The sequence below is a fragment of the Notolabrus celidotus genome, chromosome 1 (assembly GCF_009762535.1).
Source record: "Notolabrus celidotus isolate fNotCel1 chromosome 1, fNotCel1.pri, whole genome shotgun sequence".
NCBI lineage: Eukaryota > Metazoa > Chordata > Actinopteri > Labriformes > Labridae > Notolabrus > Notolabrus celidotus.
Window position 1 is genome coordinate 10,934,421 of NC_048272.1, and position 24,046 is coordinate 10,958,466.

Here is a 24,046-nt window from a genome sequence, read left to right on the forward strand (position 1 = left end):
ACGCAGAGAATTTATTCCTGCTTTTAACTCCGAGCCAGCACTTGTTCATTCACTCAATTATTTATGAGAGCCTTTGGCAGAAGGTATTTAAGTGCAGAAAATTAATTTGTGTAGCGAATTCCTCCTCATTCATTCACTCATTTAACGACCCCTAAACGACAGCTGACAGTTGACCCATTTCACAATCGATGTCAGTTCACTGACATTTCACCACTTGTCACTTAAAGTGGAAATCAATGTTCATATTATTATTTGCTCTATTAGTAATGCTGAGAGGAGGGAGAAATATGTGCCTTTGATTCACGTATTGGCTGTCACTGTTTGTCAATAGAATTTACAAGCTTGTAATAACCTTAAAATGTATTGAGATCCCCTCTTGTATACGGTATGCTTTGTATAGCTCATTTTACATATTTTAAAATACAACACAGAAAGACATGACAAATAATGGAACATTACAAGCAATTAGACTTTCAATTGAGATTTTCTCTAGTTTAAAAGCCATTAAATAATAGATTTTTCACATTTTAACGGTGAAACTTCAGATTTTTCTGTCATATCTTTTGTTTTGCTCAATGCCTTGCTGTTTTCTTACCAAAAGACTCAGCTTCTAAGCATGAAGGTTTCCCCCTTTTGGATGATCAAACATGAGTGAATGGGTTTTAGATAAGATTTCACAAAAAGCCTCTGCCCTCAAAAAACAAAAAAAAAAGCTCCAAAAAATGTCTCAAACTTGAAGATGAACTTCACGCGCAACAAACCTCCCCTCCCTCCATTGACGCTTTTCTAAAAGTGAAGAGTCCGAGGTACAAAAGCAAATCCTGGAAAGCAGGGCAGAGAAAAGGGAGAGTATGGGCCCGTCCTTTCTCATTCAAACAGCGGGTAAAAAGGAGAGAGAAAAGTTTGGACAAAGGGCACGGAGAGACATAAAAGGAGATGAATTATTCAGTACGCCCCGCTGTTAGATAGTTTTGTAATTTTCTATAATGGCCCGTTGGAGAAGAATCAGTTGATAGCGTGAAAACGGTCTCTTTTTTCAGTCACACCACGCATTAATGTGAAGAGAAAAATGTCACAATTTTGTTTCAGATATCCCAGTGTCCTTACTGATGGCCTGTTAACCCTGCTGGCTTTAAATGTTTATTACTTTTCTGTTTTGAGTATGCCTGTTACGCTCAGAACAGCCGCGTAAAAGTGAGGACGTGCATGCGTAATGTGATATTTTGACTTGTAAAGTGTTAACTACATTTTCGGAGCATTGTTATTGACTTCCAACTCTTAAATCCACAAAATGTTCCTGTTTCTATTTTTTCTTCATTGCTTCTTGTGTTTTAAATCGGGGCTCAATTACGTTGCTATAAAAAGAGACGCACCGTGTGCGTAATGCAGTTTATACAGGCATCCGGATGGCATCTAATAATGTTAATACTTATTAGAGTAAGCGCTGGAAACGACGCTTGCTGAATAGGTGGCTGTGTTCGTGCCGGGTGTAATAGCTCGCAGGCATGGTAAGAAATGTATTTATCCCCAATCAGCCCCTCACTCTCCGAGTTTGAAGCGCAGCCCTTCTGTGGAGAGGGGTTTTAAAGCAGATTAAATAGAGCCTTTTATTTCTTTTCACTTTCATCTCAGAGCGGAGCTCACAGTGGCTCGCCCTGGGCACAAAATTCATGAGATTTTTTTTCGTTTACTTATCCAGATTTTAAGACTTTATTTATTTATCTATTTGTTTATTAGGCTTGCGTATTTGATTTTCTCAGAGGTTACATCACGGATTTATCCCAGCTCCAATCTAGCTTTATTAAACGTGTATAAACCGCTAACCATAATAAAATAATCTACATTTTATTTAGTGGCAATTAGACTATTTCTCTGAAGGATGTGGTGGAAGCATTACTTAAAAATAGTCTCACCTTCGCACACCTCTGTTTTGGATGTCTTTTTTATTGTGTCAATTGTCCAACGCCTGATAACCCCATATTGTGTACAATGTTCATTTGTGGAGTGTACCAAAATTAAATCACGCGCTACAAATGGGGGAAAGGTTGCACAACATCTGTGCAAACTTGGGCATCCTTTTGTTTTGCGCCACGCGGCTCAGAAAGAAAAGGTAAATCAGCTGTCCGGCATCCATCTGCCACACAAATGTAACCAACCCGGCCGTCAGCTGAGGTGCAGACAGGCGACGGACACTCCAGCAAATCGAAGGATTACCTGAGGTCCTCAATCTAATTAAACAGATGCCAGGTGGGATTATTCCCGCGCGTCAGGGAGGAAAAGTGACAGAGAAGCGGAAAGGTGTGAGGACGCACCAAAGATCCCGGTTAAGAATGGCTAAAGAGGGCTTCATGTTATTTGTGTTGCAAGGAGAACGAGGCTTTTATTGTGAACCGCACTTTGTTTCTAATATATCTGGAGACAAAATTGCGTCTTGGTTTTCCCTTTTCTATTTCTGTAACAGTATTGCAGTAAATTACCTGTGAAGGTTTGTAGGTTCAAGTCAAAAGCCAATCCAGTTACGCAAAAAATTAGTATATTTATGATCATCAACCTCCCCCAGGTCCAAGCTTTGATTTCTTACACAAACAAAGAAACAGTTAAAGAATGATTTATCTTGTTAATAACGATAAACGCGGCATGTAGTGAGTAGAAAGCTGCCCACTCGATGCTTTCCCCACGTCACAAACTCATATGCGCTCACGCACGCACTAACACACACACTTTTTTTTGCACGCACGCCCAGTCTCTAAGTGTATGGTAATATAATGTAGCTATATTTCGGGTCTAAAGCCGTGCTGAATGAGAAGGACAGGGGAATGAAGCGAGAGACCACTTCAAACAAATCCATCTGGAACAGTGTGTGAGAGAGATTCAGTGAAAGTATGGGGAAGTTATTTAGCTATTAATAACGTTTTTTCCTCAGGCATTGAGAGTGACTCCATCTGCACTTTCTCGCAGCTATTTGGCTGGGTGGAAATTGAGGGAGACCCAAATGTTGGGCAGAGATAACATACCCATCATAGCCCAGACCCTGCGCTGTGCTTCACTGCATTAAACTCGGATTAACCTCCCCTGTCCCCGCAGCCACTCAAGCCACATTTCACTGGAATTTACATCGGTAGGCCTACATTTCTTATAAAGGGGGCAGAGGCTGAAAGACGCCATTATTATTATTATTATTATTATTATTATTATTATTATTATTATTGTTCTTCTTCTTCTTATTATTATTATTATTATTATTATTATCATTATTATTATTATTATTATTATTATTATTACATGGATGCTTTCCTGACAATCAATAGGCTACACCTATAGAAACACGAAGTTTAGGGCAAAATTCAATATTTGCAGTACTTAACAGCTTAAATATATAGCACAGGTATATTTGTTTTTCTAATATTCTTAAACGTACACATTTAAGGCCTTCTTCCCATCCAAGTTCGTTAAATACCGATACTTTACGGCCGCTTGCCGTCTTTTTTTGCCAGCAGTGGACAGCCAGATAAGAAAGCTAACTTTGTAACACTTTTACGTTTTAAAATATGGTCATGTGCACAAAAATACTAAATATTTTGGTATTCTTTAAGTCTTTTAGTATTTCTAAAATTAGCCAAATTGAGTCTTAATTTTAAGTTTTTTTCATTTTTGCATTAGCTTGGTTTGATGAGGTGTTAGCGAGCTACCATGCGACTTTTCGTAAGGTTGCATTAAAGGTTGCAATGACATACTGAACTGCTTTTGAATACCCCGAGTGAAACTATTAATATTAAGAACATGTTCAATTATTTAAAAAAAAAAAACATAAGCTAGATAGCTAGTTGAAATTGGAGTTAGCTAAATTACGGAATAATTTGTTGCTAGGCAATAGGCTGCCAGTGGAGAATCAAGTTTTGGTTTTAGCTTTCAAAATGGGCAAAAGTTGGGGGCTATTTTTAAACCATGTACAGAAATGACATCAGGCCACAATTCCTATTTTGTTTTATTTAGTATTTCTTGTGACGTTTTTTTCTACCATGCTAAAAAGCTACAACCTTGAGCAGTGTTGCAAAATAGCCATAGCCTATGTGTGAGCATTTCCATTATTCAGTGACATATGTCATTCATTTTTTTTATTCAAAAGTGACAGTATAATATGTTGTTAATGACATATAGCTTTATATTATGACGGGGAGCCCCTTCCACCAGTGTAACAAATTAGCCTATTGGTTCCAGCAAGGTAACACGAGCGAACCGTGCAAAATAATAACATGAAGCCCATTGCTTATGAGTAATGAGTAATGCATCAATTTTAAGGAGTGAAGTTAAAGCTTGTAGGCCTACCATGCTGTAGAGATGTTTCAGTGTCAGGAGCTTTAAGTGTCGGCAGCATTAGGCTAAATAAAAAATGGAGTAGGCTTAAATTCACTCTGTGATGGCATTTGACTTTGATCACATCAGAAATATTCATGGAAGCACAAACACTGGCTCTGCCACCATTATCCAGGCTGACAGTGATACCTCTCAAGGCTGTCTATTAATTAAAGTGGCGCTTACCATGTGGGACGACTCCCTATCTGGGCACAAAAATGGTTTTTCCATCTCTTGTGGGGCTCTTGAAAAGGGGCAATCTTTCCTCTCCAGCTTCTTGTGGGAAATTTCAAAGTGTACAGAGGAAGACATGGGGATTTCTAGCTCATTTATAAAGACGAGTTTATAATCCTTTCCTGCTTAATAACTTAAAAGGATTCAATTTCTCCCCTCATTTATGGGGTTATGATCGCACATTGTTCGACGCAGATAGTAGCATTTCAAGGTTAACATTTCCTGCAAGAAAATATCAGAATATAAGCTGTAAGCCCATAGGTGCCCTTTGTTTAGCCTGCAATTTCCCCCCCAAATGCTGATAGGCCCATTTTAGATGTTGTTACTATTAATGTGATAACAACGAGGACGACCACGTCGATAAGATGTCTCTCTGTGCCACCGAACATTTTCAAATGATATGATATTTAATTATAGCATATAATTTCACCATCGAGAATTAAATTCAGTAGGCTTACGCACACTCTGAGGACTGGATGTCTGGTTGGGGGTCCCAGAACCATACGAGACAAATTAAAGAGGAAGCGTTGCCCTCCAGGTATCCTGTCACACACAACAGTAGGGTGCTTCATTTCTGTCTGTGTTTTATTCCGCCAATTTTCACTCTGGGGGCTCCGGGATCCTGCGCTGCTCTGCCTGCAGGCTGAGGGCCAAAACAAATAGAGAATCTTACAATCTCATCTTTTTTTGGTCTTTGCAAAGTTTGTGTAGCCCCCCCTCTCTCCCTCTCTCCCTCTCTCCCTGCCTCTCTCTGTCTTTCTCTCTCCCCCAGTTACACATCTAATGTGCAATGTGCATCACACATTCATGTCAACAGGTGGGGTTATTAGTGACAAAATGTGTTGCTGAATTTTATGTAACTTCAACTATTTTGTTGAACATAAGTTGTTTTTGTTCACTCTGCAGAATGTAAAGGTTGAATTGAATCAAAGTTTGTAGGCTACTCGGTGTAAATAACCCTGAATTAAGTTTTCTAAGATATTATAGATGAGCCAACGTAATTTTAAAATTTAAATTTATTTTCAATTTTGATAAACTTTTTGTTTAAGTTATCTATACTACCATGTATTTCGTGCTGTATAAGGTCATTTATCGCTTATTTAATATATTACATTTTATAACTACGTTAAAATCTGAACACATGGGCTATGATTTTCTGCACCTATTTGACACTATTATTTTTTAAAGCTATATTTTTGAGCCATTAGTCACGATTATGCATATTTCTTCATCTTCTTCCTATTATTAATATTACTTGCCTATAATAATAATAATAATAATAATAATAATTATTATTATTATTATTATTATTATTATTATTATTATTATAATTATTATTATTATTATTATTATTACAACATTGGGTCCGTTTTGTTAGTGTTTCCGGCCTGCTGACATCGCCTCAAACATTTACATTTCCTCCTCAGCCCTCTAATGTCTCCCCTAAATTGGCGCCGCTTTGTTAGCGCTGATGTTTAATTGCCTGGAAGAAGCTGAATGAGGCTGACAGGAATCAGCTGTCCACAGATTCCCCTGTGAGTCTGACTCGGAAATCATAACCTGACCAGCTTTTCCTCCGCTGCAACCAGCTTGTTGAACTTGTCACATCTAATTAGGGTGTTAAAACGCACCGAGTGCATCATGGGAAACAGTAGGTGGTGGGTCCGGGGCAGCCAATAAGGCCTTTTTGGGTCAGATGGTGGAGGGTGGAAAGGGGGTAAGGGGGGTTGAGTAGCGTCGTTGGATTCTGAAGTTGTTGAATTGGACCGCTGCGGGCTTTTATTTTCTAAAGCAGGCCTTTTTTCCGCTATTACTTCAATTATGGCCATGCAGCGGGCTACACAGGCCGGCCTGCACGGGCCGTATAGCCTTGTTTTAATTAGGTATGAAATTAATTACAGCAGACATCTATTAAAGACTTTTAAGTTTGGCTCATTTTTTTCACAGAGTTTAAAGGTGTAACAGTGGATTAATGGCTTACTGCCAAAATTACATTTTATTGCATCCCGTCATTTGTGTGCTGCCTGTCTAACAGGTGTCAGCAAGTAAGTGAGTTTAAACATGCAGAAGTAATTTAGTTTTTCAGATTTAAATACATTTTCTCTATTTTTTTCTTTTGGTCGAGACATTTAAACATCCAGATATTCTTACTATTTCAACAAACTGTAAATGTATTTTTTTTCTTTTTTGGAACAAGGGATTAGTTTAGTTCAATACTTTTTTATTGCAATATATATATATATATAACAAATGCATTTTTTTTTATTTGTAAACAACTTTTAACTTAATTTAAAATTTAACTTTTAAAAGTTAGCCCACACTTTCTGTGCTAATGTGGAAACACAATAGTTTCGGTTTCCCATTTTTAGAGTCCTCTTGCTCTTTTTATCTTCCTTTTTTAGATACCTTTTTTCCCCTGTTGTATTGGTACAAAAAAGCCCTGTGATGTCTGACAGCCTCCTCTCGCCATTGTTAGCCGAACAGCCCCGAGAAAAGGACGAGAGAAAGAAGAGGGAGGAGAAAAGACCCTTCTGTTATTTTCTGTCTTGAGACTTGCTGCATAGGCTATTCAGGGGAGTTGATGAACTCCTCCAAAAAGTTTATTAAGGGGATGAAAACAATAAGAACTAAAGCCTCTGGGTGCCGGGGCAGACAGTTTATAAACTAGCTGCTATTGTGCCTCAAAGGCAGATGCATGAATACTTTTGAATGGGGGCCTTCAAACTGACACGATCAGGCTGGACAGCAGCAGTTTTAAAGGGAGAGAGGGTGCTTCTGCTGCAGCTCACATCTCAGCCTTTTTTCTTCTGTTTTTTTGCATTAATGTACATCTGCAGAGGAAGGAGGGGGGGCTGTCTGTCAGGGGCATGCTGCCATTACTTTAGGCTTTGGATGTGCTGAAAAAGATATATAAGTATGGTAAACAAGCACTTTCTTTGACTTATCTCTGTAGAAATGATAAAAATGGTAGATGCTATAACTTAATATTCAATCGTTCTGTAAGGGCAGCTGGAGTTTTGGAGAAATTCAGTGAAATTAAAGTCCTCATAGTCTTTCCTGTTAAGCACCATGAAGGCAAATTGTTTAATAACTTGCAGTGTATTTTTTCTTACTGTTACTATTTAATTTTTCAGTGTGGAAATTGTACTTAAGTGGAGCAAAGTGAGACAATTAAATGCTGGATGAGAGACTAAAAGTAAATATCCCTGAACATTCATGCATGCAAAAGCAGACAAAACAGGAGTCAGAAAACAGTTGATGTATATATTTTTTTGAATGGGGCACACTGGTTACTCGACTCAAGAAGATACATTATTCCCTTCCTTTTCAGCCAACAATAGACTGTCACTCTTTATCCTTCTTCCCTCCTCTGTCCCTCCCTCTCCAGCTTCTCTCTTTCAGTCCTCTCAGTCTCTGGCTCGGTGCCTCCCAACATCAGAGGGAGTCCAGTGATTTGTGACCCTAGAAACCCCACACTTAATCTCGCTAAAGAGGGGGAGCATCCAGTTTTTGCAGCTTGGCGGGCCTCAAATAGGCCAAGCCGGCTCTGGCAGGTGTCAACATTAGCAAACAATTGGTCCCCAGTCCCATACCCCCCCATACCAACCCAGCCCGTACCCCAGCGCGACTCTGAACCTAAACTATGTGAGGCGCTCTGAAAGGAGCCACATAATGGGGGAATGAGGAGAGGGAGGATAGGAGGGGGAGAGATTACACTCTGAGACAGCTATTAGAGGGGATGAGGCTTTTCTAAACAAACAAACACAAAAAAAAGAAGAAGAAGAAGGCGATCAATACTGTGTTAGTTTACCAAGTGGACTCATCACTGTGGCTTTGGAGTATTTATTTTCTGCTCCATTGTTTTTCTGCACTCCTCACACGTCTGTGGGCCGTATTGGCAATCCAATTTAGTTTGGAGTAGGGGGGTCCCTGGGAGGTCTATTTCTCCTCCGGGGCAGCTCATTCATAGATTTGGTGTTGTAATGGATCCTGATTGGTGAGTATTACCTTGGATGGTGGACACTGACCGGGCTGTCCGGGGGGAAAACAAACACTCAGGGTTGACAGAGCTCCGTTAGCTGGATGGGATTGCAGCCCCTCTCCCTCATTAGACAGGAGTGTCTCAGCAAGGAGTGCAGAGGAAATGGGAGTAGAAGGAGTTGACATGTGGACTGTCGCTGCTCTCCAGTGGATATGTGTCCTGACAAGAGGGCCAATGTTTTTTTAAAAGGCCATTTATTTACCTCTCACTGCTGATTCCAGGCCGTGCCACCGGCAGAGACAAGTGTTCTCAGAGGGGGGAGGTTAAAGTTTTAGAGGTTTTAATGGGAAAAAAAAAAACTACAGATATCAGAAAGAAATCTTATTTAATTGCTTTGAGGAGTCCTCTTGGCATTTTTCCTCCTAGCCTCCAGAAAAAAATACTAACGGAAAAACCATCAACCTGTTCAGCAAACAAACCTCTGGTGCAGTTGTAAAGGAAAGCTACCATCAGCTGGGTGCAATGAACAGGTGTATTTAAGTGACCTCACGCCCTCTACAGACAATATGGCCAGTTGTAAGTGAGCACCAATAACAATGTTAACAAGCAATAAAACAATAATGAGCTTTGAGGACTTCCAAACAAGCTCATCAGACTGTGCCAGACTTAGAAATGTCTCAAAAATCACCCTAAAAATGTGAAATCAAAGTTCAGTCTTTTTGTTTTTGCCTCCACTAGGTGACTTGCCAAAGGGGACAGACAGTTTGCAGAGTCATTTCAGCTTTAAACAGTCTCTAATTAACCATGTAATCCAACTTCTCATAGTCATTTTGCATAATAGGCTCTCTACCAAACAAAATAAATGTTGTTTACAGGCTGCCTGATAGTGTCAAATAATGACAGAGGCCTGTTGGTGCGCGAAAGGTCCAGACTTTAATCATCCAATGTATTTATGCAGGTGTTTTCAGGAAGGAGATGAGAATGTACAGGCATTCAGCAAATATTCAAATACTCCAGTGAAGAAATCTGAAAGAAATGTTTCTGTTGCTCAGATGGACTGATATTTTAACAGTGCATTTGCTTTAAAAGTGTCAGAGTTGGCTCGTTTTAAAGATATTCTACAAGTTTCCCACAATATGTGCAGTATGCTTGCATTTAACATACTTATGTATCAGTTTTCCTTCAAAAATGAGCTATGATGACTTACTTTCATTTGTCATAAAATTTGTCAAATTCAGTTTTTCACTACTGCTGTTACAAAGATATGATTTGGCCGGATGTTGCCTTTCTATTGCATTGATCTTTTAGGATAAAGCTCCGGCAGTTTTTCTCTGTAGTTTAGAGTAAATATCACAAACATGCTCTTATTGAATACCCTCACTGTCTGAGGTAATCTTGGTACATTCAAACTGGACAGTATAATAAAAAGTAGGACCTTTATCTGGCTGATTAAACCATTGTTATCCTGCCCAACAATAGCACTGACAGATCACAAAAATGAATATACAGTACATTATTAAGCCCATGTTAAATCCTGCATTGGTTGAGCGGGTCAGAGCAACATAAATTACTGAAAGAAATGTAGTTTCCTCCGATTCGCCGTGCCACCTAAGGTTGTCAAACTCTGACAGCTGGCATAGACGGAGACAGCATGCTGCATTATGACCGTCCTCTGGTTACCATGGCGCTGCATTAGAAAAGACAAAAAGCATTTCTGGCTAATTTTATTACAATGCAGGAATAGCCCACATAATGTGCGACAGTAATTACGTTTAGCACAGCTCCCCCTCAGTGATGAATGAGGAACATTGACCATGGTCTGCTAGTTTAAAAATCGCCATTAGCCCATGCTACTTAGGGCCAGAACATTTCACATTATATGCTCTTGATCTGCTTCGCCACCGAGTTTGTTTTAATTGTGCGTGTTTCTCTTTTTCAAAAACCACAAAGACAATAAACATGTTCCCCGAGTGTTGCAAATCAGAAATGTGTTTTTTTTTCTCCGCTGAGTTAAAATGTGTAAGCGGTTGTCCAAACAGTGGGGTGGAGCTCCTGTCCTCGCCGACTAAATAACAACTTCAAAATGTTGTCCCCCATTTTCAACTAATGGGCTTATTTCTGCATCGTCAGTCACTCTCTCCTTGGGGAATATGTAGTCTCAGTGTACAAAGCTTTGCTACTGTGCCACATTACAACCTCTCAATGTGGAGGGAACGCAGGAAATAATGCCAGGCAATGCAATGCTGCACAGAGAGCAGCTCTTTTAGAGTCTACATTAAACTGTAACATGATATAAAGGAACTTTCTGGAAACAGTACTCTACTAAATCTCAGTGCACTTCCTAACAGAGTAGAGTTATTTTTTTAATAAGCTTATTTTTGACTTTTAAATCTAGATTATGGAGCTATATTGTTAAAGTTACAAACCATCTCTACTGTACTTATTCCTCCAAATCAAAAGAGGAAAAGAGTGATTTTAAATCCTACAAATACATTCCAAGAAAGGCGCAACTGTAGCTCCAAATACATTTCAGTGACAGTACTGTTTTCTCTCAATATGCTTTATATTTCTAAGCCCAGAAACTTCTTTTTTGGGATTGTTTTTTAAGCTTTTATTCACATCAATCCTGAGATTTTACTAAAGTTTGAATTTCTTTCTTCACAACTCTTCCTTCCTTTCTCGTGTCCTCAATATCACACAAACTTTTCCACAATATTTGCTGCCCGGCCTTGTCCTGAAAATTAGGAAACTTCCCCCGGGCGCATAAAACTGTCCGCTGTGCATTCCTATACTGTGCCCGGTAATCTCTCTTTGGCTTTGTTGAGAAAATGATTTGTTCCTCCAGGAGACCTCGGCTCATAGCCCTGAGACGTTACTGTTTGATTTCCTGCGTAGGTTTTTAGAAGCTTTTAGTTGGGGGACTGAGGCTCTGGCTCCAGTGCCATTTGGCAGAGACCCCCAATGGGCTCCTTTTTTTTTTTTTTTAACTTTCTTGTGCTCTCTGTTAATTTCATTACTTTCGCTTTGACCTCAATTAGCAAAGACCGCAGCTCAGGCGGCAACAGTCTGCTCGACCGTAGAGGAAACATGGTGCAGAGCTCCGACTTAGAAGTGACGGATGGCTGTAGTCCTTCCAACCAAGTGCACATATTGTGTCCTCTTAAGTCCTTATGGGTCCATGTAGCTCTGTAAGATTCCAAGATTTCCTAACACAGTGTGCGAGATGATAATTTAGAAAGTTAATTGATAAATGCTCATAAAATGTAGGATTATACTTTGTGGGAGTGATGAAATCCCCTCTTTTTGCAAATTTTAGAAACACTAAAAAAAAAGATTTATCCGAAGTAGAATTTTAACAGCTTTCTAAAGAACAAACACTTTCATCTTGTAGGAGCCAAAACTCGCTAATATCCTTGTTTTTGTCAGGAGTATATTAAAGAAAACGAGTCCCACCCTTCCAGCCCTTCACGCTTTCACACTAAGACGGCACAGAGGCCTGGGGAGTCAATATGTCAGCGTTTATGGATGCCCTGCGGAGCTGCACAGGGCTGTCAGGCCTCTATTCATGCTCTAATGGCCCCCCGAGGAGCTCGTCTCTCTGGGCTGAAAAGGCCGGGAGGCCCAGTGGACGCCCTGTTGTTGAAGGTGAGCGTGCGCTCTCATGGACGCGCCGCGCCTTCATCCGTATGACAAGAGCCATAAAAGAGCATCACTCTCGCTGCTTCTCCCTCTCTGTCTCCTCAGCTTTCTTTCTCCCTCTCACTCCCCCCCTCCTCTCTTACTTTCACCTCAAACAGAGAAAAGGGGGCTAATTGTTTGTTGTGAGAGCCAAAGATTATAGAGCCTCCCATCTTTCTTCCTCCCTTTGCCTTTTTCTCCTCTTTTTTTTTTTGCGAGAACCCCTACTCCTTTTCAACAGAATTTGATTCTGTCCGAGAGACAAGGGAAGAAAAGTTTGGAATTTTTCTGAGGAATGTTGATTTAAAAGAGCCTAAAAACTTTAACATTAGCAGCCAGTGTTAGAGTTAGTGTTTGACGGTAGAAGCAAGGCAGCTTTCTATCCTCGTACCAAGTTGTTGTCTGTAGTTTCTATCACTTCTCTCTTCCCATAAAAAGTTCAAACCTGTGCTTTTGCTGCTCAAGTTTCCTGCAAACTCTCTCCTCTCTCACTATCTCACCACTTAAAATAGATTTTGGGACATTGCCCTTGGCCCTCAACCACCTTCTCTAAACTGGTAATTGACATGATAGGCGTGAGACAAAGCTGAATCCAATGACATCTGTCCATAAAGGTGAGCCTGGAATGATTTTATTTCAGATAGACGGAGAAGTTTTAATATCCAGATGTATAGTTACACATCTCATCCAGATTCAATTCCAGCTAAATGTCAAATTATGGCCTAGAGAAGGTCACTGACAAGCAGGAGAAATTGATGATGCATTTTGGCATGTTACCAAACAAGTCAGTTAACTTGATTCCGCCACATATGCAGTCTTTTTTTACAATGTAGTTGGTTATATATGAATTCATTCCAACCCTGCAGAGGCTTTGCTCACTTTCAGAGTTTTGTTTGTGTTTTTCACTCGCAGGGAGATAACTACAGGAAAAGATTATTCATAGAGAATTTGTCTCTAAACCACTCTGGTTATCGCTGTCGTCTATCTTGTATTCACATAAGGTTCCTATCTGAGATACATCCTTCGGTAAATGCCTTGAATCACATGCCTCCTTTAACTCTGCAAAGCCCTTTGGGATGAACAGGCGAGTGCGTTAAGCGGTGATGCTGCGCCATTCTCACAAAAATGCAAATTGGGAAGTTGTTAGTTATTTGATGTTGCAGCACGATCCCCCCCGCCCCCGAAACATCCCTCCGCTCCAGTGTTGGTGGTTTGAATCGCATGCAGTCCCGGGGACAGGCAGGCCTGTTTATATGCAGGCCTGGAGCCGCAGAGACAGCGCAGAGACAGATGCATGTCAGAGATAGCAGATCCCATCGCAGGCAGATGCCTCTTATCGCAGCCATGTTTGCATAATTAGGCCTTTTGATATTCAGCCCCTCTGACTGACAAAAAGTATAATTGCAGCATCAACTACGACAAAAGGTAGGCACAAAATAAACAAGTCAACATAAATAGGGAGAAAAGACGCGGTGTTATTTTTGTCCTGTGGGAAAAAAAGAGGGAGGAAAAAAGCAGCGTTTTGAACTAAATCTGCTGTCAGTCACAGTCAACTGGTGTGACTCGCCGCTCACAGGCTGGTCCTGTGAATGCCTGCATAACACTGAGCGTGAGGCCTGATTGTAATTATGCTGGAACTAATATGCTTTTCAAAATGAGCCATTATGAGCTAATGCTGCACTGCCAAAGCCCTGTCTGTTTTTGTCCCTCTGTCTCGGATAGTTTGCAAAGGTATGGCTGATATTGAGGCCATGGGTTATGATGTCACAGACAGGCTGACTACTTAGCTTAATGCTAATGCTGCACACAGGTGAGTTAGAGATACCTGACAACTGCAGTACTGTGGAGGGATGCTTTTTTTAAACATGATATTTTAACATGTTTATGCTTAGATTGTATTTACACACATGGAAAGGTTACTTGTTTCCAATTTTTGTGAACATTTCTACAGATTTCCCTCTTTAATTTAGTTTATTTTTATTGTGGATTTGCAGTTTTTTAACTGTCATTCACACACCTGCGGGTTAAGGTTCACATATTTTCAGAATTATGTTTTTATTGCGCATTCTTCCCTTTTTTAGTGTTTTTCTTGGCATAAAGGATCTTATCTTTAATATGAAGTATTTTAAGACTCTAGTTGATTTCTTCACATAAGTTTGATTCATGATGCGTACATTCTTGCTGCCATAGTTAATGTTTCTCCCCTCAAAGACTTAGATGCAGGTATTTAAGCAACACATTCTCAACACCCTGGCTGACATGAGCATCATTGCTGTAGTTTGTTATCATAAAACAGTAACCTCACACATCACTCAGTTAATTGCTGCTGTTGGGTGGACAGCTGTCTGTTTAATCAGCATTACCTCAGCGTCTCCAGGGTAAAGGTTAGGAAGTTTGAGGAGTAGGTGGGGAGGGGTTGAATGTGACTGTGGGTGGAGTTTTAAGGAAGCAGGGTGGTGATGAGGATCCCATCTGCCTGCAGTCTGAGGAGTTTAGTCTGGGAGGTCAGCAGAGGAGTGTGAGGGGAGAGAGCTGCCTTTAAACCTCAGTGTGACCTTAAAACTATTAACTCACAGCACAAGTCCTTCAAGAGAACAAGCTCTGTTTTATCTGAAGGGTCTGCTCAGAGTGAAAGCTTCCTTAAAGCAAAGTCACACCAGGGTGGAGGCAGTTTAGGCCGTCTTCGCTCCTTTTGGGAACGAGAAGGTTATGCATCAGTTATTAACTGTAAATATTATGATTGTCAGTGTTCTGTGTAACCACAAAATGGAAGAAGAGTGGATTTTTGTAGTACAAACCTTATTACAATATACTTATACTTATGCCCAAAGTATTCAGTTATTAGTGAAACTTCTACCTAAGTATAACTTCACAGGGTGCTCAATGTTTATCATTTAAGTGAGGTTGCAGGCTGCTCTTTTGAAATTCTCCTTCAAAATAAGATATTAGCCAATCAGAGCCTAAAATCACAAGTTCCTTTCCCATGAAAATGCGACTTTAGTCTTGTAGTGTTAACATGGTTTTCTCAAAAAAAAATGTAATTCTTCATTTTCATGATATATCGACTTCAGTTGAGTTTTATATTTACATCAGTTTACAGGAGATGACAGGTGGATATGAAGAGAGGCGGACTGCCTCTATCCTCTGTCCTCTGTCCTCTGTCCTCTCTCCAGCTAAGATCCTGCTGCAACCAACCAACACATTTTTGGGGAAGGTTTAAAATTGAGACTTTGATATTTTAGGCTACCTGTGATTCATTCAAAGTTACAGTAGCAACCCACTATTTCATATTACAGTAGGCTACTTGTTCTCATCAGGGCACACTGCCTGAATTGTACAAACCACAAAACTTTCTACAACCATCTTAAGTTGGAGTCAGTACTTTGTTAAACAAGCTTGAAGTTGAAAACAAACAAAAAAACTCTGATCTTTTTCAGTGGATGTTGAATAGCATTTATGTCCATGTCCTGGTCTGAATGAGAATATAGGAAGTTTTCCAAAAACTCTGATAAGTCTGACTTGAACCTTAATAATATGGAGTTGCATAAAAAACTTGAAAAACATGGCCACCTCACTTCCTCTAATGTCTGTTCTTTGTTACCAAAGTTAGATTTAATAAATCAAGACATCCACCAAAATTTAAGTTAAAGCTCCTGTCAGGAACTTTTGGTTTGTGCAGATTTTGGCACCCCATGGACAAAAGTGGTACCTCTTATCTCTTTGTTTATCATGCCCTGTGTCTTGTATCGTTACTTTAAAAAAAATCTTGTCCTGCTTTATTTTAACAGTCAAATGTATCATTTGTCAAAAATCATTACTGTGTAAAATGTAAAAAGAAGGCTGTTCAAGGCAAACAGTCCATCATTTTGTCTGACATCTACCCCGCAGCAGTTTCAGACAACAAAATAACTGCAAAGAAACAGAACTGTCTGATAGCTTTGTTTGCTTTTGTAGGTCATAAAGAGGCATCATTATTAATTCCAGTCTATTTCATCAACCAACTAAGACCTCCTTACTGGAACTTTAAATGTTTTGTATAAACCGTACCCTGTAGTATTTTCAGTCTTAATCAAGCACTTACTCAGACAGAGCAACGTGTAAACCTGATTAATTCCTATTTCTACTGGGCACATTTTAAATCAATATGAGGAGAGACCTCAGAGGGCCCCTGGAGGAGAGTACATGGCAGTAATCATGCCCACTGGATGGCACATAATTACATTCTAATTGGACAATAAGTAATGAGACAAGGCATGAGTGGTTTATCAATATCCCCCTGAACCTGTGAATGGAATTACCTCCGTCGTATTATTCCGAGGTCTAATCAGAATGTACCTTTTTGTGCCGAGCGGACCATTAAGGAATTGACCTCAACAGCCCTACGGGGATTTTGTTTTCACTGGATCTTATTATGTCTGAGATTGTTAACACTGGCACATGTGTGATGAGAGGAAAGAGACATGGAATTTAGATTTTAAAGTGCTTTTGTCCGGAAAACAGACTGATAAATGTTTTGAGGCCAGAAGCTCTGTCACCTGGGGTATTGTTGCAGTATTTACGCTAACTAGACTTCAGCGTCTGGCTCTCTCCTGCATCAACAAGGAGAGCAGCCGTGTGCTTCAATATATTTCCTATCCACCAAATGTTGTCAGCATACAGATGAGTCCCAGTTGGCCTCATGCAGTGTGTGCCATTTCCCATTTTGCTTCACTCATTACAGGAAGGGCTGTTGACCTTGTGCTTGTGGTTCATGTACAAGAGCAGATGTGTTGCCTCTGTGGGGCTTAGAGGAGAGCAGCGGTACACGCTATTGTCTGTCGAGGTGTATCAGTCATTAGCCTGGTAACACGGGAAATGTGACACAGATTGCTGAGCTGGTTTACTCGCAAAATAAAGTCTGTGAAACAAGGAGACGGAAGAGAAAATAAGTGTCTTCCTCTGGGCCCCTTGAGCGCATATGTGTCGACTGTGGCCCCCTCGTCTCCCTGTAGGACACAGGGGTGACTTTGGAAAGTGATCTGGGCCGGTCTCAAGTGTCGTCATGGCGAGTTAGCAAGCAAATGGATCTACGCATCCTCATGAAAACCAACAAAGGGATATGCGGTGTATGTACATATCCAACTTTGTATGTTCAAGGGTGTTTCTGCAGCCGAGTGAGTCTGCTGCTTCAAGAATCAATCTTTATTAAAAAGGATAAGACTGAAGAATTGATTTAATGAATGCAGCCTCATGTCCTGCGGCCACGTGTAATCCGCAGAGAATCATCGAGCACGAGCTCAGGGGGGACAAAAAAAATGTTCGTAGAAGACTGGTTAGAGTGGCCTGTAATGATAGTCTCCATATAATCCCATAATTCCTTGTTTAATTAAACTCTGGAGCTGGCCTTGAGACTCGGCCAGCTCTGTTGCTCTTTTGTTCTCACAGTTGTTATTTGGAGGCTAGCTTTGAGTATCCTTTTGTCCACTTGTGTTGAAAGATGTGACTGGAGTGGAGCTCTAAACAGGGATCGGAGCCGTAAAACAAAGAATTAGACGCTCTAACTCGTCCAGGCGAGACATTCAGGTGAGCGTCGTAGTTTTTTCATCAGAGCTGAATAGCTAAAAAGCCTCTGTCAGAAGCAGAAATCTCTTCATGCACCCTCTTCTTCTTCAATATCTCCCTTTATTTTCCCTCTACCCACACTTTTCTGGACTGAGCATGATGCAATCCAACAAGGCCTGAAGCAACACTGGCACATCATGCCGCCTTGTCAATGTCTCAATGAGGGAAATTATGAGAATATGAATTTTATGACATGGAATGAAAAGGGCCATGTAGTTTGAATAGACGTGCAGAGGAGGTGAAAATGATGCAATTTTCTAAATTCAGTTATAATGGTAATGTGCACTGGTAATGCGTATTTGCTGTCAAAAATTTCCCTGTCGGCCCGGATTGTGCAGCTTTGTGCTGTATCTGTGTTCCTCGAGCGAAAATTCAGCTTAGTTGAATGCCTAAAAAGTAATGTAAAATATGTTCTAATTCATTTAATGACAGCAGATGGAAACACACGGGACTGAATGGTTTCGGTGCGATATTGTGTTCTATTTTGTACACTCTGGCTGTGCTGTGTACGAGTAGTGCGCCCTGGGCCAATGAGAGAGAAAAGCAGGGTGAGGAGCAGCAAGGTGGCCTGTGCAGATTAACCCCTCTACCCACCAACACCCCCGCTCCCCCTTAGCCCTCTGCCTCCACAGCCTCTGGGGCCCCTCACACAGGCAGGATTGTGTATCAAGGCCTCTTCTATATTAAATAAATATCCACAGATTAAGATAATATTCTCCCAGTTGTGTATTATGAAAGGAGAGGCTGTCATTTGAATCCTCTGTGTTGCCAGTCTCGCTCTCATTGAGCAACAAAAGAGCCTCAAAAAACGCAGATAATGCTGTTAGAGCTACTTCTCTTACACTTCCAGCCAGCATTTTATGCTTCTCCCTTATAAAAAGAACCTCTCAGTTATTTAACACTACTTTTACTTGATTTAATTCCATGATCACACAGATGGCCTTCTTGTCTTTTTTCGTCTTACCTCAGGTAACCGCACAGACGAGGGTTCAGATGTGGATTCGGAGCCTGACCTGCCTCTGAAGAGGAAGCAGAGACGCAGCCGCACCACCTTCACGGCCGAGCAGCTGGAAGAGCTGGAGAAGGCGTTTGAGAGGACGCATTACCCCGACATCTACACCCGGGAGGAGCTGGCTCAGAGGACCAAACTCACAGAAGCCAGAGTGCAGGTTAGAGCTACTAAAGACATTATGAGTGCAGGCACTGAAAATCATAGAAACATGTTATTCTACCCAAATTATAAGAGAGAGCTACATAGAAATATGTTCAATCACTTCTCAGAAAGTTTGACTCTAATGTGTCGACCACGTTAAACATCCTTCCCTGAGATTTCTGCTTCCACAACAAGACAACAAGGCAAACTACATTGTAAAACGTAAATGCCAGCATCTTTTTAGGGGAAAAATGTAAAGTAAGAGAATATACAGTCATCAGTGTAAACGGACAATTTGATTAAAAACTCAAAAACCCATTTGGACCTAATTTATACACTGTAACAACATGGTTCAATTCAAATACACTGAGGTGGGATTTTAACAGTTTGATTAAAAGACAAAAGCAGTCCAAAAAGTAAAGTGCCTGTTTTGTGCTGAAGTGAACCTGATGGCAGGCAGTTTTGCCCGATCTAAGAGGTTTTACAACAAAGCGTTATATATGTTCAATGTTAATAACTTTGACTTACACTTACACAGAATTATGTTCTGTTTTTTGTGTGTTTTTTGCAAAATTTCCATTTAAATTTGCAGTTTTAACATGACAACATGTTCAAAAGTTCCAAGGTATTTTATCTGCATGGTTTGAACTAAATCATTTTTGTGATACCATTTATATCTAATTTTTCTTTTGCTGAACCAATACTTTAGACATGTGTTACTGACAATTTTCACAATAAAAACTCCTACTGCAAACATCAATACGCTGAATAAGCTCTGTGCTTGTGCAGACCGCACAGAAATCTGTGCAGCAAATACCGCAATTCCCACAAACACTGCAAAAAGAATTATACTTGACACTCATGTTTTAAGTGTACCATGTATACAATTTCATAATAGTGCTGTTCTTCTTAAAAACAGCAATGGTTTTCTCATCTGCCAGGAGCAGGTTGTCATTGTTTTAACCATATTGTACTGTGCATGTAAAGAAACATGCCGCTAACCATCAACCTGAATGTCCAGGCTGTCTGACAGAGAAACCCCTCCATGTTCACACCTCAGAGCTGGGGGAACCTGTCTGACAGTGTGGGTGCTCTGGGTGTTGCATGTAAGATTGAAGGCAGATATGTACAGTAGAGTTATAGCAGCAGCTGTTCTTCCAAAGACGGAGAGAGGGAGAGAGGGAACGCATTCCTGATGGATTTCTCATTTCGGCCTTTGGCCAGGATCTCATCCCATCACTTTCAAGCTTGCCGCTGCTTGTAAAACCCTCCACATATCACACAGGGCTCCTCATCCTCTCCAGGGACCCTCTGCCCCGACAACAACATTAATCAATCAGACGCTAGTAAAAAGGGGGAAAGAAGAGGTCTGGGGCACCCCTCTCCTCTTACCACAGTGGTTCACACTCCATCTGAACCCCCCAAACCTCCTCACCGCATGCTAACTGTTCATCACAGCACAAACAGAACTAATTCCTCACATGTCTTTGTCCATCTTCAAACCCCCCAACATGCAGGGATGTCCCACATGTCTGCGTGTTTAATGCCTCACTCGAGGGAGGAGAAATTCATCTCAAGGGTTTTTCAAGGCAGTGTTAGTTTTTTAGTCCATTTTGACAAGAAATTGAAGTTTTTAAAGCATCAAATACATCTTGTATTTTGCAGACCGGGTTCCAATAGATGTAATAAAGTTAGCTAGTATAATACAAACTACATTCTGCTTCATTTTCAATGTTAATAGTAAATGCTGTTAACAAATGCATAAGTCTGGAGCAGTTCAGAGTCATTATGGGCGACAGTTTTTCCTCAGGTTTGTGAACTAAATCTATTCTTTTATTAGTTCCTGTGTATTTATGGAGCCTGACAAAAATATCCAAACATGAAAGAGAGAGAAGAGAGAGAAGAAAGAGAAGCGGAGTGACTGCTGTGTCTTTGCTGTTAGATAATAGACTTAAATGATGTCATGTGAAAACCTGCGGAATTTGAGTCATGGCTATAATTTGTTAATGCTGTTTTCCTCTTAATCTAATTCTTAAAGGCTTTGAAAGTCTGCAAAGGTCAACTCAAACTTAATTTTCTTAGGAGGTTAAGAAGAAAGAAGCTCTGGAAGCCAAAACAAATCATGCCAGAAGTTGTGCTGCACTTGATGAGCATGTATTAAGAGAGACATGGACCTACGGTTATGACTTTCTTTAATGAAATTGATTTGGTCATAAATGCAGCTCAAAGGAGTCATTGTTCTTCAACAGATTTTGAATGACTTCAGCCCTTTAAAAAAGAATTATACGACACAGATAAACTACATCTGTTAGAATTTAGATCATATGTGCATATGGATGTTGTTTGTAAATGTCCACCAGCTGGGCTCTCACATAGGTGCCCAGAAGGCCGATCACAGGGCAGCAGAGAGAAGACCCTTTAGCCTGAGAGCAGAGCTTCTCCTGCACAGCTGCAGTGACGCATCTTCCAGATGTCGCTCATAGACTCACTGCTGTTTGGAGGCGAGAAAGAAACTACAGGCCAAGGGTATTCATTCTCCTAAAGACTCATATTTTATCTTGAATATGTGTCTGCGGTCATGGTTCAACGCTGTGCGTTTGTCATTAAACATGGCGATAATGTGGAGAGCGGTGCAGAGGTAAGCTGGTGCAAACACGCGGCACCAAAAGCCATGCTGTAAATTAAACTGTGAGTGTTTGGCTTAGCACTGACTCACAACCCAAACTCATAAACATAGCTAACTCCCCTGTGTCTGCCCTCGCCTGCCATTTTAGGACCCCGACACCATCCATCTTTATCAGCAGAGCAAGCTACCAGCGCTCCTTCAACCAACACCACCAGCTCTGCAATGGTTTTATCACCCCGGCTGACAAATTGCGGGATATGATCCGTATCTCTCAGCAATTAGTTCCAGGCTGTCTCAGTGGGAGGGGATACTGCCAAGTCCACCTTCAGTTTGTACTGCCACTTTCCATCTGATAACCCCTCAGTCTAACAGAAGCAGGCAGCAGAGCCCGTCTATGAGCTGTTAGAAAGGAGAGCATTTCAGTCCACATGGATCAGGAGGAAGGAAGAAAGGAAAGAAGTGGAGTTGTTGTGATACCAGAATCAGGGAATGCTAATAATGCTGGGGACACCCGTTAATGCATTGATTCAATACTGTCATTTATGAAACCCTAATCAAATCAACTTGTCTGCAACTGCTAAATTTAGCTAAGTTCCAACTGGTATCACATTTTCCTGTAGCAATATATTGTTGTTAGTTTTCATGTCAGGATAAATGACTTTAAACAAGTTGTTTTTCATTCCTCCCAAAAAGTAGTGCTAAACTGCCACCAAGGAGGTATCATGGCTGCCACCAGTGCCTAAAACAGCGAAAGAAGAGCTACATTAATCTCCTGACAATAGCTAACAACAACATGCTAGTTGAGAATGTGACATTAGCTGAAGCTTTGTTCATTTAAGCAGTTTAACACAAAAGACTAGTGTGTTTTGTTAAGTGGACAGAGAGTTTTGAGGGGCTGATAGCTAGGCTGCCCCTAATGTTAGCTTAGTTGTTTGATTTTAGGTTAGATTTTATTTGCTGTTTGTCATCCCTTTGATTTTAAAGGTAGTCAAATCAGGTAGTTTTTTATTCCCCAAGTACATTTTATTGATTTATGTTCATTTTAGGACGTGACTGAACTATAAAAACTCGTAGTCTGGCGAAACAAAATTGGTAGTTATTATATCACACAGACAAGGATGGTAATAAGCAGTTGTGAGATTTTATGTCTCAAGTTTAACTTATTTAAGAGGTAACCTTCAGTGGACACAGTAGTGCGACAGGGTTGATGCTCACGTTAGCTAAGTTGTGTGTAAGTACTCTGTTTTTGGGTTAGGAGTCTAGCTATTCGTCATTAAAGGTTTTTTTTTTTTTGAGAGCCAAATCAACTGTGAAGTCTCCTACTCTCCCAAACAAACTGTTCTAATAACTGGTGAAACAGAGTTAGGTTAAAAATCTGTGTGTGTGTGTTGATATTCTTAGCAGACACATGTGCGATGGATGTGTCAAACATTAGTTCTGCAAAATCGTTTTCTTCAAGTATTTCTTGTTGAGTTCATTCTCAGGTATGACTAACTTAGACTACATCATTTCTGAGTCCAACGCTTTGAAATTGATAGCAGTTCTATCATATTTGGGAAAGTAGTATGAAGCTCTTATATTTCAAGTCCCAAATTTGTATTGGATCTGTATTTGCAATTTACCATCAAACTCAGGTACCAGAAATGGTACAGTAAAGGAAAAGAATAGTACCGGAACTCTCCTTGAAGGAGCTGCAGGCCGCTGTTAGCTGCTGCTCACAGAGCATAGAGAAGAAATTACTTTCTCTTCCATTCAGTATGAAGTTTTTAAGAGAGTTTCTCCCGAGTCTCTGCTGAGGCTCATCATCTCAGCACGCCGCCTCCGGCTCACTTTACCGAGTCTGTCACATAGATCCTCTTTCATTACCAATAAACATTCTGCATGTTGCTGTTATACTGACTGGAATCTAATAAGGTATAAGCATTGCTTTTTACGAAGCGTGCAAATCAATTTGGTAAAAGTTTCTCTCTTTATCTGAGGCTTGTGCTGGCCTGTTGATGCATGGAATGAGCACAGCTAAAGACCTATGGAGACGTGTTTTTGTAGCATTTTTTTGCGGCAGCGCGAGCGGATTCACTCTCATTCTGCTGCTTTTAAGCAAGCTTTCAACCTCGCACGTGAAAATATAATCCTATAGGGGAGGTACCAAGAGGTAATACACAGTATCTTGATTGTTATAATATCTGTCTAGTACCAGCGGCAAGAGACAAAATCACAATAGAGCCGAGTGGAGACAACCAAAACCCAACAGGCAGCTGTATTCCCGCCAGTCTGGGTTTACGTCTCATAAAGGCATAAATAGGATTTGTGTAGATTGTAGGGGAGAAATTGTTGCAATGCATCAGTGTGAATGTTCTAACAGTTTTCGTATTATTAGAATTTAAATGACTTTGGTACAGTGCTTCTGTACTCCTGATAC

General features: G+C 40.5%; 1 protein-coding gene across 4 annotated transcripts in view; it reads left to right on the top strand.

Annotated features, from left to right (window-relative positions):
- The window catches only part of pax7a (paired box 7a), a 65,691-nt gene that overhangs the window by 20,524 nt on the left and 21,121 nt on the right, over nt 1-24,046 (top strand). For all 4 annotated transcript variants that reach the window (XM_034688930.1, XM_034688937.1, XM_034688914.1 and 1 more), the window contains exon 5: nt 18,818-19,017. In XM_034688930.1, coding sequence (XP_034544821.1) covers nt 18,818-19,017 — 200 coding nt within the window. The remainder of the gene's footprint in view (nt 1-18,817; nt 19,018-24,046) is intronic.